Source organism: Lolium perenne, chromosome 1 (genome assembly GCF_019359855.2).
Source record: "Lolium perenne isolate Kyuss_39 chromosome 1, Kyuss_2.0, whole genome shotgun sequence".
Taxonomy (NCBI): Eukaryota; Viridiplantae; Streptophyta; class Magnoliopsida; order Poales; family Poaceae; genus Lolium; species Lolium perenne.
The window spans coordinates 91,723,831-91,741,239 of NC_067244.2; the positions used below are offsets into that span (position 1 = coordinate 91,723,831).

Below are 17,409 nucleotides of genomic sequence, written 5' to 3' on the forward strand. Positions count from 1 at the left end.
TAAATTGTTTACACAAGTCCCCTGGCAATTCTCCAGCCGTGAGTCCATTTACATAGGCCTTACGGCTTAAGGCATCAGCTACAACATTAGCCTTTCCAGGATGGTATTGCAAACTCAAGTCATAATCCTTTATAAGTTCTAACCATCTCCTTTGCCTCATATTCAGCTCCTTCTGTGTGAATATATATTTCAGACTCTTGTGATCCGTGAACACATCACAATGCTTTCCCATGAGATAATGCCTCCATACTTTAAGTGCATGCACAACAGACGCTAATTCTAAGTCATGTGTAGGATAATTCCTTTCATGATTTTTCAGTTGACGTGAGGCATATGATACTACCTTTCCTTCTTGCATTAGCACACAACCAAGTCCTTGACGAGAAGCGTCACAATAGACTTGGAAATCCTTCTGAATGTCTGGTAGACACAGAACTGGTGCGGACACTAATCGTTGCTTCAACTCTTGAAAACTAGCTTCGCACGCATCGGTCCAAGCAAACTTCTTTTCCTTCTTCAACAACTCAGTCATGGGCTTTGCTATCTTGGAAAAGTTCTCGATGAACCTTCGATAATACCCTGCAAGTCCTAAGAAACTCCGGATTTCACCCACATTCTTAGGTGACTCCCATTCTGTCACGGATGCTACTTTACTTGGATCCACGACAACTCCATTTGCTGACACTATGTGACCAAGGAACCCAACTTCATTTAACCAGAACTCACACTTGCTGAACTTGGCATACAACTTGTGTTCTCTAAGCTTCTCCATGATTAAGCGTAGATGCTTCTCATGCTCCGCCTCATCCTTGGAGTAGATGAGTATATCATCTATGAATACGACTACAAACTTATCCAAGTATTCCATGAAGACCTTGTTCATCATAGTCATGAAATACGCTGGGGCATTGGTTAAACCAAACGACATCACAGTATATTCATACAAGCCGTACCTTGTGGTGAAGGCGGTTTTGGGTATGTCTTGTCCTCGAATTTTCAATTGAAAATACCCTGATCGAAGATCAATTTTGGAGAATACTCGCGCCCCCTTCAATTGGTCGAATAGGTCATTGATGTTGGGTAGAGGATACTTGTTCTTAATTGTCACCTCATTAAGCGAGCGATAATCCACAACTAACCTCTTACTTTTATCCTTCTCCACAAACAATACGGGTGCTCCCCAAGAAGATGAACTTGGTTGGATAAAACCTTTATCTAAATGCTCCCTGAGTTGCTTCTTAAGTTCTTTCAATTCCTCCACATCCATCTTATAGGGTCTCTTGGCTATGGGTCCAGTACCGGGCATCAAATCAATAAGAAAATCGATGTCTCGGTCAGGCGGCATTCCTGGTAACTCCTCAGGAAAAACATCGGGAAACTCTTGTACAACAGGCACACCTTCTATGCTAACCCCCTTAAGAGAATTCACCATAGACCCCTTAAGTTCAAAGTTTGACTTGAATCGGATTCGTTTCTTTTCTGGAGTTGTGAGTGTAACTACTCTCTTGGCACAATCTATGATGCCCTCGTAGGCGGTCATCCAATCCATGCCCAAGATTATGTCTAAACCTTTGGATTCCAAGATGATTAGGCTAGTGGGGAAACTATATGCACCAATCTTTAGGCTCAGCCCATGACATCCAAACTTTGACACCAAATCCCCTCCAGGTGAGCTTATTCTAATGGGTGTATTAATGGTTTCAATAGGTATATTACTTCTATCCACGAATACCCTTGATATGAATGAATGTGATGCACCAGTATCAAAAAGAACAACTGCTGGAATGGAATTGAGCTTAAACTTACCAATCACAGAGTCTGGTGCTTCATAAGCTTCTTCCACGGAGACATGGTTCAGCGTAGCCTTAACGAACAGATTTGGTTTTTTGCCATTACCATTTCCATTCCCATTGCCATTGTCAATCTTCAGCCTCTCGGGACATTCATTAGCAAAATGTCCAGTTTTGCGGCACTTGAAGCATGTGACCTGACTAATATCCTTTTGGTGATTGCCATTGTTGCCATTTCCCCCATTTCCATTACGGTGCTTATGGCCATTATGATTGTTACCATTGTGATGACGATGGCCATTATGGTTGTGGCCATTATGCCTACTTGCAGAAGACCCATTATGGTGGTGGGGTGGTGGGGAAGAAGTACGCTGCTTCTGGTACGGAGCAGAGTTATTATGCTTGTGGAATGTAGACTTCCTCTTACGGTTTTCTATGCTCTTCTGCTTGGCTTCCACCATCACGGCCTTGTCAACGAGCTCTTGATAGTTGTTGAATCTTATAGCGACAAGCTGGATTGATATCTCATCATTAAGTCCTCTCATGAACTCTTCCCGCCTTTTTGCATCAGTGGACACATCATCGGGAGCATAGCGTGCCAAACTATTGAAGAGGTCCCCGTACTCAGACACAGTGCGTGCCCCTTGACGCAAGTCGCGAAACTCGCGCCTCTTCAATGATATAGCTCCAGCTGCTACATGGGCTGTACGGAAAGCTTCCTCAAACTGGTTCCAAGTAATGGCATTTATATCAGGATACGTAACTTGGTAATTATCCCACCACTCAGCGGCGGATCCCTCAAGTTGATGTGCGGCAAACCGCACCCTTTCTGCTCCATCAGCTTGAATGGTGTTCAACTTCTTGTTGATTGTGCGAAGCCAATCATCCGCCACTATCGGCTCAGTACTACTAGAAAAAGTAGGAGGGTTCAACCTCAAGAACCGAGTCAGGCGATCCTGCTGAGGCGGGTTGTTGTTGTTATTGTTGTTGTTTTGCATATTCTGGGTCAGAAGTTGGATCAGCTGATTCTGGGTATTCAGGAGTTGCGCAATTTCAGGAGTGAGCTCACGTCTCGGCGGCATCTGAGGTTTAGGAAAAAAAAAGGTAAGATATAGACATAGAAGGCTAAGGAATAAAATCTACCCTTATGCATGCATCAAACATAGAAACACAAAACATCCATATAAAGTGTGAAAAGGTTTTTATCGAACTATTATTGCCATACCACAAGGGATTGGTATGGTCAACAACTAAGCGAAGATAAAACGGTAAGATAGATAATGGTGGTCAACTATTTAGCTTCCTCGTCTACATCTACTTCCTCTTCCACTATCTCAAATGTGAGTCCTGCCTCTAAGAATCCTGCCTTGTACTCCTTGAGCTCCTTAGCCAACTCTTCATTCTTCTCCTGCAAGTCCCTCTTCTCAGCACGCAACTTCTCAATCAAATTGTGATCGGCCTCGAACTCTACTTCATTACTTTCAATCTCCTGCTTTTGCTTTCTAAGCATCTCATTCTTCTTTTGGACTCTCTTCTCTTGGTTCTGGAACTTCTTGTCATGCGCTTGGAATTCCTCTTCTTGGGCCTTGATAATCTCTTCTAGCTCTTGTATCTTCTTGTCTTTCTCCTTGAGTTGACCGCATAGTTCATCATTCCTTAGTAGCTCAAAACAACTTTCCTCCTCGAGGGTATTGATGTGATTCTCTAAGTCCTGGAAGTGAAGTCGTTGACGCTTGACAACCTTTCTACCCGCTTCACTTAACTCGATGGGAACACCTTTCTCGTCGCGCCTTCCAAAGAGAAAGGAGTAGTGGCCCTTCAGTTCCGTCGAATGACGTCCGCATAGGCGCCCTATAAGTTCCTGCATGACAATGCTAAGGCCCTTCTCCATGGAGTCGCTAACAAGGTTGATCACAATGTCATTGGTCTTCGGCTCAGTGTCACGTCCATGTTGAACCGCCTTGACTCCCCAACAACCTTCATTGTTGAATCTCTTCAAAAGACTTCCCTTGATCAAAGGTACAGGTAGCTTCAGCTCTTCAACGATGTCAAGAAGGCAAGCTCCAAAGCGAATATCCTTGAAGTCCTCAGCGGTGGTGTAGTCGAAGCTCGTCATCTTCAAGTTGGAGAGTAGAGATTAGAGGCATAAAATAAAATAAGAAAGGAAAGATTTACTAGACATTAAGTGCATGAATAACTTAACAAAATAGAAAGTCCTATTTCTATGAAGTGTCTTTATCCAATCCTAGGGTCACGTCCTACAGTCAACATGTGTTCTGATACCATCTGTAATGACCTTGGATCGGGTAGGATCCTTAGTCCCTGTGATTAACATTCTAGTCCCTGGATCATAAGCTAGCACTCACAGTCGATGAAATACCATGTAAAACACAATGTCATTATTACACGAATCGAATAAATCCAGAGTTTAATTTATTACAACTTTGCATAGCTCAAGAATAGCTCAAATAAAAGCAACAAAAAAACTTAAGATAAAATGAGTCCATCAACGCCACAGGCTCATTGAGTGTAGACCCGCGATCCTAGCGCACCTTTCTTCAACCTTCGTATTCTGCACATGAGTGCAGCCAAATACATTTGGTCAATACTTTGAATGTATGGCAAATTACACCAAGAAGGAGAAAATTGACTAAATCTACATGCAGGCAGACAAGAGGAGGCTTGAGGTTTATTTGCGTAAAGCCAATTTTTACTTAGTAAAGGGAGAAAATCTTTTACCCTACTTTGCAAAATTTTGATAAATAAAATTGGCCGAGTGGATCACATGGATATTACACACCAAGTGTCCAAATCAACCTAACACTTGGATATGACACACCAAGTCCCGAGCACCTGGATATTACACACCAAGGCCCAAAAACCCACATATGAACGATATTACACACGCCATAGGGTTTTGAAAATTCCTTTGAAAAAGAGAGAGGAAATCCTTCAGAGGCTCCATCCTTCAGATGCTCAAATTGTCCTTTTACCGTGGGCACGGCTGATCGATCAGTTTAACACTCTCAAGAGGTTGCGCTCTTTACCCACAATTCACAACCAAGCCTTTTTTGCCAAAATTCTTCATCTTCATTAAGGCCAGGACGAGGTCACGACGAAGCTTTTCCTTAGTAGCCCCTCCACCTTCCGGATCCGCCCGTGCCCAAAATTCCACCCAATGGCGGTACCTAGGCGAGGTTTCCCACTAAGTACTTAGCGAAGACAGAGCCCATATTGTATTGTGGTTGCACTGGAAGCTTCTGACATCTGGAACATGGCAGACTTCTTTGATCCTGGGCGGCAGTCCTCCACCAATCTCCACACTCGTTGTCCCGTCAAAACCATTCCGCCCAGAAGAAAACTTAGTTTTATTTTGAAGAAGAATTTTGGGAGAAAAGTTGCGCTCATAACCAGAGCTCAAGTACTTAGAAAATTTTCTTGTTTCAAACCCCTTTTTATATTTCGTAGCATAAGCATAGCACTTAGAAAAATTTAGGCATTCCTATGGGTGGGATCAAGTGGAAATATTTCTAAGTATAATTTTACTCATGGCAATCTACAAAATAGCACGCGACTTGCAAAATATCCACCAAGTAAAATCTACCAAAACATCCTACACATGCATACTAATCATTTGAGGAAAAAGACATGCATAGTAGAAAACTTGGGACAACTTGAACAAAGGTGTAACTTGCCTTGATCCAAACAGCACTCTAAACAATATTCCTCCTCAGCAGCACTCGCGCACTCCCCACAATCTATCGCAAAGGTGAAAAATAATTCAATGAATAACCAATGCAACTTTCACACTATATGCATGCATGCAATTATGATATGATGATAAAATACTTCAAATTCGACCAAAATATTATGCATCAAGTCTAACATGCAGGGAACATCCCAACATTGATTTTCAACATGTATTAATTAAATAAGATTTATATTATACGTTCAAATTGAGGTTTAAGATTCAATATTACAACGTGATAATTAGTTACTTATAATTCGAAAATTCCAACTTCAAGGTGTAGATAATAAAATTCTGAAACTAACGCAAAAAGAATCGATCAAAACGGAGTTACGGTTATTTAATTATGATTTTCGGAAGTATTCAGATTTTGTTGTTTTTACGTAGGGACGTGGCACGTCCCGAAGCATCGGATCTTGATCTGACGGTTGTGGCGCTCCTCGGCTTCAGCTTCGGCTTGACTTCGGCTGGCAGCTCGGCTCGGCTTCAGCTTGGCTCGGCTTCGGCTTCGGCGACACGTGAACGACGGAAAGTAACATGCTAATATACTAAGTTCAATTTTTAACTGATAAACTCAAAAATTCTATAATTTGCAAAATTAGTATCAGTGGATAGGGAATTTGATTACGAATTCAACGCAACAAACAAAATCTAAAACGAAGTTGCAGATTTAAAGTTACGATTTTTTGAAGTCTTAACATCTAAGATGAGCTAGCAGTTTTCCGATCTGATCGATCTATACTATCGCATGTGCGCTGGTAGAAAAGAAAAATAGGGGCACGTGGCATGGCATGGTAGGCTGATATCAGTTCAATGATACGTATATAGCATGTCCTACTAACGATGCTGGGAGCCGTGCCTTAATTACCAGGTCGACGACCAGACGGACGCGGCGACTGGGCGTGTGCGGCGACGTTGTTGTGGCGGCCTCCGGCTCCACGAAGATGACGCTGACGTGCGGCTCGACGAGATGATTCAGTTCACGTCGGCTTCAGCGACCCTCCTCGTTCCGAACAGCGGTGGTTCCAACTGAACTTCGTCTCCGGCGAAGCTCCGGCGTCCCCGTTTGCTGGTTTCTTTTGGTCTGCGTGAGGGGAAAAAGATTAGAAGGATGAGATCGAACAATCTGCGAAGCTTAGACAAAGAAGGGAGGGGCAGAGAGTCCTGGAACCTTGTCTTCGAGTTCAGAACGGTGGAACTCCGGCGAGATTGGAACGAGCTCTGTGGTGGTCTAGGATTTGTAATTTTTAGAAAAACGGAGGGAGGCCGATGCGGGAGTATATATGGAGGAGTTTTCGTGGAGTAGGGGGCACGGATTTGAACGGAATCGGGGCGATTTTCTGGGGATTTTAGTCGGTTTGTTCGTCCCGTATTCTTGTCGAACTCAACCTGGAGGTTGAAGACGATACGTGGGTCCCGCTGTCCACGTTGGCAGGAAAGAGAAGGAAAACAACTAGAAAGGAAAAGAAAAGATAGGGAGCTGGCCTCCCGCTGCCTGGCTGGCCGATCTGGCCGACGCGGTCGTGCGCGTGCGCGCGGAGGATGGTGGCTTCGTTTGGTAAGTGTGATCCGGTCGTTCCTTTTCATATGAGCTTTACAATTTGAAAAGAGTAAAACAAAAACTAGATAAAATCTGCGAAACTAAATCATTTAATTAGATTTCAGACTTAAGCATAATCTTGTAATAATTTGGAAACCAAATATGCAAATTTTAAAATAGTATGCCATGATGATATGATGCAACTATTAACATCCTTAATTGTAAAATTTGGGATGTTACAGCAAGGCCTAACCATATGGATATCAAACTAATCCTTCAAGAACAAGGAACAACCGTAACAGATCGAATCTACTAAATAAAGACTAAGCAAGGTGCTGCCCTTACACCTACGATGGGTGCAAGGGCAGCTAGATATCCAGGGGTAGCATGACTAAGCAAATACATCAAGAAAGTACCAATGCTAACCCTAACATATCTATGATAATGGTGTTGCTCGCCATCAAAAAGGCTTCAGTACGAGCGACAAATAAACAACGAATAAACAAGATACTGCCTAGATCGCAAGAGCGCTTACCCGGAAGAAACCCTCGAAACAAGGGGTGGCGATGCGCCTAGATTGGTTTGTTGTGAACATGATCGTCATCCTTTCTCAATAACCCTAGATACATATTTATAGTCCGTAGACTTTCTAACTTGGGAATAAACCCAACCGTGTACGAGCTAAACTCTATCTCTTAATTCTAACCGACACGTAACCTACTATAATTTACAGATACACGGGCAATCTAGCCCAAACTCTTGTACAAGGCCGGTTCAGGAATATTTTCCGTGCATATTCTCTAAGCCCATCTCCATCACGGCCCACCTCCTGACTTGGTTAAAATCTGGTGATAACAGCTATAAATTTCAACTTGTTTGGAGGGGCAGCTAGCTTTGAAAGATGGGTTGAAACAAATACTGCACCTAACTGCTCGAAAAATGTATGATACAGTGATAAGTTTTTTATTCATTGTTTTGTTTTTAAATTTTGTATGGCACCATTACATTTTTTAGTATCTCTCTTCTTTTAAATGATTTTTCCCCTTCATTTTTTTGTGTTCTTCTTTGATGTAGCGTAAAGACAAGGTTGCTAGATTGATGGGTGAGTTTGCTTCTGGTCTCACTGGTCTAATGAGTAAGCTTGTTCAAGGTTTGACTGAAGTTGATGATGATGAAGTTGTGGATACTGCTAAATTTGATAAGACATTACGTTCTCAAATGGCCGCCACTCGTTCATTGGATGATGGGGGTGCTGCAAACACATCCTATCCTATTGCGCAATCAAGTTATGATCGTCCTGTTAAGATTGTAGGGAAATCACCAATACGTCGTCTGAAGAATGTTCCTTGCAACCAGAGTGCTGATGCTACAGATGTTGGAGGGGATGTGCCTTGCAACCAGATTGGTGATGCTACAGATGTCGGAGGGGATGTCCTTTGCAACCAGAGTGCTGATGCTACAGATGTCGGAGGGGCTATTACTGCTGATCCATTGAATGTTGTTGGTTCCGTTTCATCACCTGTCTTTGTGCAAACTAATGTTGTAGCCGAGGCCCCTGTGGTTAAGCAAACTCGTGTTACCAGGTCTGCTGCAAAAGCAGCTTGTGCTGCCAAAGTGCCATGTCAAACTGATAAGGTACCTGTGGTCAACTTCAGTGACAATATGTCTGATGGCGAGAGTTATCATTCGGGCAATGACAGTGATTATGCTGATGAAGCCGTCACTGCTCGCTTTGTTATTCAAAGCAGATGTCATGTGGATGGAGGTGATCATGCTGATATCGTGTCATCGGAATGTGCAGCCGTGCCAAGCCAGACAACTCTTTCTGGTGTTGCGACAGTTGTTCCCGGTGTTTCTCCTCAACTTGTTTCCAGCAGTGTACCCATGGTTATTGATGGTGCTGTTGCGGAACCATCTGATGCTGATGCTCTAGTACGTTTTATGGAAACTGATATCACTGTTCCATCATCAGATAATAGGATTGTGTTTCAGGGTCTTGAAAATCTTGCAGAAACTGCTGCTATGCATATTGATGGTGTTGTTGATGAGCGAGATATAGATAATGGGAAGCAAGTTTTATCTGAAACAAATGAAGCTGATCTTCTTCGTGCCAAAGATGCCAGTGTTGATGGTGCTGTCATTTCTGTCGGTACGAAGTCAGGCGAAGATGTGAGTTCTAGCCATGAGGTTGCTGTAATGAATGAAGACAATGGGAAAGGTTTATCTGATGGTTATGATGCTATCAGTGAGACAATCAACGACGTTGTGAATGATTTGAAAAGGAGTAGCTCTGCTCTTGATGCTTCTGAAGCGAAACGTAGTTGTGTTCTACGTGAGGATCGTTCTGTTAAGCCTGTACAGAATGTACCGTCATCTGCTCCTAAGAAGAAGCCCAATGTGAGAGGCAGAAGGTATTTTTGATCGACCCCTTTTGAAGTTACTCACCAATGTATTTCATGTGTAGTTATCAACATTTTCTGTTGTTGCATTTCCTTACATTTTTCCCTGTAAATGTATTCATGTTTTTTCATATTGCTCCTTTGCTTTTCGTGTAATTTTACCAATTACTATCTCATGAACTTACCAATGCCTTTTCTTGGTAGTTATCAAACGCTAATTTGTTTTGCACGACATAGTATGTTTTATACTTAATTGTTTTGTTGTTTTTTCTAATAATTTTAAGTTTTTGCTTTTTTACAGGCCAGCTGTTTCTAAAAGTCTGGTTGCTACAAGATCTTCACCACGACGACCTCCTAGAGGTACTTCTTCAGGTGCTGCATCAAAATTGTATTCTTTGAAAGACCGCCTTGAAAGCTCAACAAAAATTCACGCTGCTGGAACATCTCCTTTAGTTGAAACTGGTAGTCAGATTTCAGCAGAGGGTGGTTCTGATGAGGTTGTTTTTAATGATGATGTTGTCCCTTCCAATCCTACAAGTGAAACTGTTCCAACAGGAAAAGAATCTGCACATGATGATCCAGTTGAAGTTAGCTTTGCAACTGGTAGCCAGATTTCAGCCGAGTGTGGCTCTGATGTGGTTGTCCCTTCTAATTCTACAAGTGAAATTGTCCCAACAGGAAAAGAATCTGCACATGAGGAACCAGTTGAAGTTAGCTTTGCAACTGGTACCCAGATTTCAGCAGATGGTGGTTTTGATGTGGTTGTCCCTTCTAAGTCTACAAGTGAAATTGTCCCAACAGGAAAAGAATCTGCACATGAGGAACCACTTGAAGTTAGCTTTGCACCTCCAGATTCTGGTACCAGTGTTACAAATCAGATGGATGATCCTGTTGGCGATATTGACCATCATGCATCTGCTTCTACTGGAACAACTGTTGATGTTGCTCGTGATGCTGAACAAAATGCAACAACTTCTCCACAAGGTATTTGCTCTCTCTTTTTTTCGTTATATTACTTTATGTGTTGTATTCATTAGTTTTCATTCTTATTGTTCGTTTGACGAAGTATGAAACAATTTTTTTATCAGATAAAATTGTTACTGTTGTTAAGAGAGCTAAATTTGTTGCTGCTGATGGCAAACTGAGTCTCACTCCTGGCATCCCTATAGATCTTTCTGCTTATCATGTTTCTGTTGTAAATACATCTGCGTCTGAAAAAAGCACTTCTCCAGCTGGTAATATGATTTTTTGTGTTGTGCTCTTTTTTATTTCTTTTTTCCATTCGTTTTATTTGTCACGCTGCTGCTCACTATATCATTGTTTTTGCGCAGAGCCATTAGGAAATGCTGATGGTGTTAAAGAATCAGAAACTGCAAATGTGTCATCTATCCCTCCTACTGGTTAGATCACTTTTCTATCTTTGTGTTTTATTTTTACAGTTTTTACTTTCTTTTTTCATTTTCTTTGTGTTTTTTACTCAACCTTTTTTACTTATTTCATGTTTCTGTGCATGTCTTGTTCCATCAACTCATCTACGCCCGTTTCGCGTATTATCTCCCACTTGTAATCTATATATGCAGAATGCGTACCATCAGGGCAAGTAAATGCACGTATTCGTAATACGTTTTCAAGGAACAAGAGAGGGAGGAAGAAGAAGAACGAATTGTTATTTTACAAAACCTGCTTTTTAATGGATCATTTGGTGTGGCGAAGTGATGGTGCTGTTGAGTTGGTTGATGTATTAACTTTTATTTTATTTTTATATGGGGGAACAATATCATGTATGAACGCTATGTAATTTATCCCTTTTATTTGTAATGGATGATTACCTTGTTTTGAATAATTTTGGCTCTGTGTGAGCGACTACTGTTTGATTTTGTGCTGTGAGTACATATGATTTTTTTTATATTTGTATTTTGTTTAAATTCATTGTTTTGTATGTATTTTATGTGTTCCCTTTTCTTATTTCCTCTCTCTTTTGTTTTTTTTGACCTTTTTCTTTTTTTGTTTTTATCTGTTCATTTTTGTTTTTTAATGTGGCTAGATGTGCGGTGATGTTTTATTTTTGTCAATGAAGACGGAGGTGCAACGGACCTTCAAGAATATTGTTTTGATGACTCTGTAGATGGATTGCATCCAGTAATCGCCACCGAAACCAGTAATAATGAAGCTGGTATGTCCTACTCTATCTTGTAGTTTAAGTTATTTTTTCTTTTCTTGTTTTTTCATATAGAATATCATGTATTCGTTTTTTTACACTTTGTTCACTTTGTAATTCTCTTTTTTTATTCCTCTTTTGTTTTGTTTTTCTGATATCTTAGATGATTTGGAGGTCCTTTATATTACTCCAGCTTTGCCAGTACCTGTTCAGAATTTATCTGTTGCCAGTAGAACTCCAAGGACCAGGCTACGCATGGAAAGGGTTGTTCTTCCTTCGAAGTTCATGCTACCTCCATACAACCGAGTTACTTGCACTGATGAGCAAGAATTATTGTACCAGCAAGTTATAAAGCACAACAGCAACTCTGAACACTCTAAAACAAAAGAGTATGTCAGTTTTTTCATGTATACGGAGATGTTATTTTCAGATAATTCATTACTTTTTAGCAACTTAGTTTGTTCATGCATTATTTTTTTTGGCAGATCAAGGTTCTTGATGATTGACCCTATGTGGGTTTCCACTGGTGACTTGGCTAGTAGTGTTATGCCTTCTGGAGAACTGTCAACAACTGTTGCCGAAATTGGAATTGCTGTTCTTCAGGTTGACTGTCCGAAGAAGAAGATCATTTTCCCATGGATAGTAACTGTTTATTTGCTTGAAAGAAGATTTAATTCAAGACTACTGCAGAAACATTTCAGGATGGATGATAAGTATAAACTTAGTCACCAAAATCTGGTATACTTTTTTTGTGTTGATGTTTTTCGATTTTTTGTTACTTGTGAACATTTTTTTTTATTTCCCTGACCTGACCCTTGTTTTCATCTTTCCTTTTTGTTTTTTTCAGTTGTGTTTTGCTGTCCTTCAGAATCTTGGAACAGAAAAGAAGCCCTGTGGTCACTGGTATTCACTGTTCTTGAATTTTGAGAAAAAAAGGTTTGAAGTTCTTGATTCTACGCGTGGTCCTGATGACGAATCGCTAATTAATCATTCTAGCGATCTAGTTGATGCTATCAAGTGCATGTACCGTATAAATTACTCCAGTTCATCAAAACAGATTGATGACTACGAGTTGGTTTTCATTGAAGCTCCTAAGCAAAATAACAAGTATGTTCTCTTCTTTATCTAACTTATGCTTTGTTCACTGTTGGTCATATATTTTTGTATATGATAGCTCACAACTCTTTTTTTGTATCTTTTTTTTGAAGCATTGATTGTGGTTATTTTATGCTTAAGTTCCTTGAACTTTGGAATGGCCGTGTTGTACCTGCTATCACTTATGATCAGATACCAGAACTTAGGAAGGTCCTAACATGGAATTGGTTAAACCACCCTCTCAACAAGTTGCAGAATTGGAGGTACCTGTTGGAAAGCAATGCTCTGTGAGGTATGAACTACCAGATGCAACTCAAATAAACTACCACTTACATCATTAATAAGTTACTTCTCTTTTTACTTTGCAGTCTGATTAATCACCATTTTTTCTTATTCTTTTGGCTTGGTAATTTGTAACATTAACCGTTGGTAAATATATGATTTAGTGGTTGGTGAGGGAGAGGGGTGGCAGGTTGGTATTTTTGTTACGAGCTAAAATGTAATTTTGTCTGTTTTTTTTTGTTTGTAACTTAATTTATTGTTGTTCGTGGAATTATCAAAAGGCTGGTAAACAATATGCTCAGAGGTTGATAAACACTGTGAAGAGCGGTTGATAACTTTCAAGAATTCGACCTAGTCAGGGGTATTTTTGGGGGGGATGGTGTTGATAAGTGCATGTTCTTTTTCACAGCTGTTTGATAGGCTACTGGGTTGATAATTTTTCACGTTTGTTACATTTGATAAACAACTTCTTGGAGGGTTGATACATAACTGGTCAGGGCGTTGATAAGTACATTTTCTTGATAGACGACTGGGTTGATAATTATCAAGGATAGTTTTCATAATTTATGGAATGGAAAAATAATTATCCAAATTGTCGTATTACAAGTTCATACGACATACACAGCATGACCATTACACAAATGATTGGACTCCTTTTTTTCATTGCATAGTTCCATCCTGCTTTTTCGCTCATCCTTCTTGATTTGTCATGGGTTCCCTTCTTCATTATTGGAATCCATTGCTGGTATGTTCATGCCAACCTGTGTATTTTTTGCACATGGGATAAATTTAGTAAATGGTAATAACCTTTTTTAGTAGTTTCTTTGTACTTATGTGTATATTTTGTGTAAGTTAGTACAGTACCTTGTATCTGTCTGGGCATTTTGGTCTTTCGTGTCCAGGCAACCTGCAAAGTCCACACAATCTTGGTGCAGCGTTTTTCTTTAGTTTTGCAGCAGACTTCTCATGGTAATTCATAGGTCATTCACCTAGGTTGAACCCTGGATTTCCTGACTGTGGTGGATCCTTATAAGGGCGATGCTCATCTTCATTTTTTTCTTCGTCACTTGAATTTTTCTCCTCACGGTGGATCTGTTCATTGTTGTGTCCATGATTGTTGTCTTATCTGTCTTCATGACGCATATTGTCAGTATCTTGTTGAACTGGGTCATCAACCTTTTTTCTTTTACGTGTCACTTTTTTCTTTGTCTGGAGGCGTTCAAATGCATCTTTGCATATAGCTTTCTTCAGCTCAGCAACTCCTTCAGCAAACAAGTCGTATGACCTATCATATGTGCAGACAGTAGATAGTATGTGTGATATTTTGCTCATTTCAATTGCGTGTCTAACAGCCAAGTGTGTATTCTGTGATGCTGTATTGCCTCTTCTCTCTGTCAATCGTGCTACTTCTATCCCAGCTGCAGTAGTCCATCTAGGGTTGATGAAACTGACAGGAAGCTCAGTCAAACCAATATGAGTAGCAACCCTCAATACATGGCAGCATTGTATTCCATCACGAGCCATCTTTGAACACGAGCATTTGTACACATCCTCATCAGAGGAAACACTAACCATATATGTTCATCTGGGGAACTCTGCATTCCTGTAGTTAGTCACCCTAATCACTCTGTATATTCTCTTCTCTTCCACAACTTCAACATTGTAAGCAGTACCCTTCCTTAGCTCTTCAGCAAACTTGCCGTATATTGGGTCTGTGTAGATCTTCATAGCTTCCCTTTCTAGAGGGTTGAATCCCCAATTCACAGACTCCTTGAACTCACTTTTCTCTCTTAGGCGATCTAGGTCGGACTGTTTCTTTTCTTGTATTATGATATACTCCTTGAAGAATGTTGCAATCGAGTCCTTCCTTTTTATGTAGTGTTTGAATAAGGAGTTTGTGCTCTCACTTCTCCCCGTCGATGAAGTGAATGGGAAGAATCTCTCTTTGAAATATGCTGGGACCCACTGAGCTCTGATGTCATATATCCTGTCCAGGTGTGGCTCTCCCGAAGTATTATGACGCTCTAGTAGATCATGCCAGCTATTTTCGAATTCCTCTGGAGTAAATGAGTTCCTTATAACTGCTCTTAGTTCTTCCTTTAGAGTCCCTCTTACTGCGAAGAATAGGGACAACTTGTCATCCAGGTTCTTGCTGATGTGAAAGTTGTAGAAACGGTGCACTGTGTAAGGTAATGCTTTAGATATTGCAATCCTCATTGCAACGTCTTGGTCTGTTATTATAGTTTCTGGGTGCTTGTTGTCCATGGCAGACAGGAATTCCTCAAACAGCCACTTGAAAGTGTCTGCTCTCTCATCCTCCAGCAGTCCTACTCCGAACACGACTGTTTTGCCATAGTTATCAACCCCTAATATTGGAGCAAATGGCATTCCATACTGGTTGGTTGAAAATGTTGTATCAAATGATACAAATTGACCAAACTTTGAGTAGTTTTCCCTCCCTATTTGGTCTGTCCAAAATATAATTTTCACTCTATTATCGCTATCAACATCAAGTGAATGTCTGAATCCAGGCATCTTTTCACGTGCTTCCTTGAATAGTAGCAGCAACTCTTCAATTTTCTTTCTTTCTTTTGCTAGCTCGTTCTCTAGGTTTTTTGTATCAAATGGAACTGCCCTGAAGCTTCCCCTTGTTTTCCTGAATATTTTCATTATGTTCCTGGGTGGAACTCTTGTTTCTTGTAGGATGTGGATTAGAGTCTTGTCTGATGCAGACATTGACCTGTGACACTTCATGAACCTTACTATCCACTCTGACGGAGCTAGGTTGTGGTTATGTTCTAGTCTTATGTTACTTATTGACCACTTTCCTCTGTATTCCTTCACAAACATTCTGACTTTGCATTTTGTCTGCACAATCCTGGAAGTCCGCCTCTGTCTGAGTGCACTGTCAACGTATGTATCGTCACGGCATCTGTTGCATGCGAATGTCTGTCTTGTTATTTCATTGGTTTTTCTAGACTCGTAGGAGGTGTCCTTTTTTATTGCAAATCCAACCCTTCTTGCGTACGCTGCAAAGAAGAAGAATGCATCATCTTTTGAATCGAATTCCATCCCAACTGTGGGAGTAGATGCCTCTGATATTTCTTGCATTGTTGGATACTTCTTGTTTGCAAACATTCTGTCCATTTCAAGCTCTTCAGCAGTCGGTTCCTCTGGATTCAGCACTGACTCAAGAATTTCTTCATATTTTTCATCTTCTTTGTTCCCATGCTCATCACCATTTGAATAATCAGCATTGTCAGCTGGGCATGCATTCTCACCAGCAAATGATGCACCATCTGCATGCATTTCTGGGATGTTGCTATCAGCATATCCTTCGTTGTCTTCGTTCTCGAATTTGAGCACCTGGTTTTTCACATAGATGCATCATGGTTTTTTGGGGTATCAGCTATGGTGTTTTGTTAATGTCTCCCAAAGAAACTCAATGTTTTACTTTATTTTTGTTTGTAAATTATGTTACGTGAAGCAATTTGACATGTTACCTCATTTAAATCGAAGTCCTTGCATTTTTGTTTGCTCGCCCTTGTGATGTTTGATGACGTATGTCCTTCCGCTTCAGAGTTTTGCTTGTGCATGTAAAAACTTTCTTCAACTGCTTGTAGCTCTGCCAAGCTTTTGAGCTCAACTCTCTCTTTCCTTCTCTGAAGAAATGCCTGTAATGTGTAACAAAGACTTTTATTAGTTTTTATTTTTTGAGGATATGAACAAATTCCATGTCTATAATCTGCAGAGGTTCATTACCTGTGCAAATTTATCTACCATCCTCCGGCACTGTATTGGTGTCTTCCCTGTCATAGATCCAAATATACTTTCTGCAGCAGTTGTAACATCCTCCTGTTGTGTTTTTCCCGACTCATTTGCTTTTGTTGTATCCATCTGCAACAGAAATTATTGTTATATCAGAGTTACTCTTTCTGTTTTACATTTGTTAATCATAGTCACATGTTTATGTATATGAGTTTTAATCAATGTTTTTTTTCATATCTGCCTTTTTCAGATAATGGAGGATTTAACTTTTTTGTGTGCAAGTCAATAGGAGTCTGTGGAGCTATGGACAAAGAATTATGGACAGTTGATACACAGTGTTACCATTTTTGTTCTACGTGTGCTGTGTAACTTTTAGTACACAGGAGGATGTTAACAGAGTTTTTCTTAATCCTGTCTCTTTTTGTATTTTTTTTTCTTTTTTGAGCTGTGTAAAGTGATCAATGTTCTGTAAGTTTCTCTATGTGATGTACATTGTATGTTTTTTCCCATGTAATATTCTACTATGCTGAACCTTTTCTATATTTTTCTATTATGGTAAATGAAGGTAATGTACATATGATTTTCTAGGTTTTCTAGATGAAAAATGCATGTGCTAGTTGAATTAAGTA

At 40.3% G+C, this 17,409-nt stretch overlaps 2 protein-coding genes across 2 annotated transcripts; both read right to left on the bottom strand.

Moving 5' to 3' along the window:
• Window positions 1-2,945: 2,945 nt before the first annotated feature.
• On the bottom strand, window positions 2,946-6,997 carry LOC139838625 (uncharacterized). The gene is made up of 3 exons (XM_071828629.1): window positions 6,710-6,997; window positions 6,407-6,622; window positions 2,946-5,548 (listed from the first exon to the last, which is right to left on the bottom strand). Exon 3 carries the CDS (start codon window positions 3,904-3,906, stop codon window positions 3,082-3,084), a length of 825 nt encoding a protein of 274 aa, XP_071684730.1. The 5' UTR covers window positions 3,907-5,548; window positions 6,407-6,622; window positions 6,710-6,997; the 3' UTR covers window positions 2,946-3,081.
• Window positions 6,998-14,593: 7,596 nt separating this feature from the next.
• Window positions 14,594-16,909, bottom strand: LOC127333845 (protein FAR1-RELATED SEQUENCE 5-like). Its single transcript, XM_051360284.1, has 3 exons — window positions 16,775-16,909; window positions 16,516-16,686; window positions 14,594-16,378 (listed from the first exon to the last, which is right to left on the bottom strand). The coding sequence occupies exons 1-3, from the start codon at window positions 16,907-16,909 to the stop codon at window positions 14,594-14,596; spliced, it is 2,091 nt and encodes a 696-aa protein (XP_051216244.1).
• Between the last annotated feature and the right edge of the window lie 500 nt (window positions 16,910-17,409).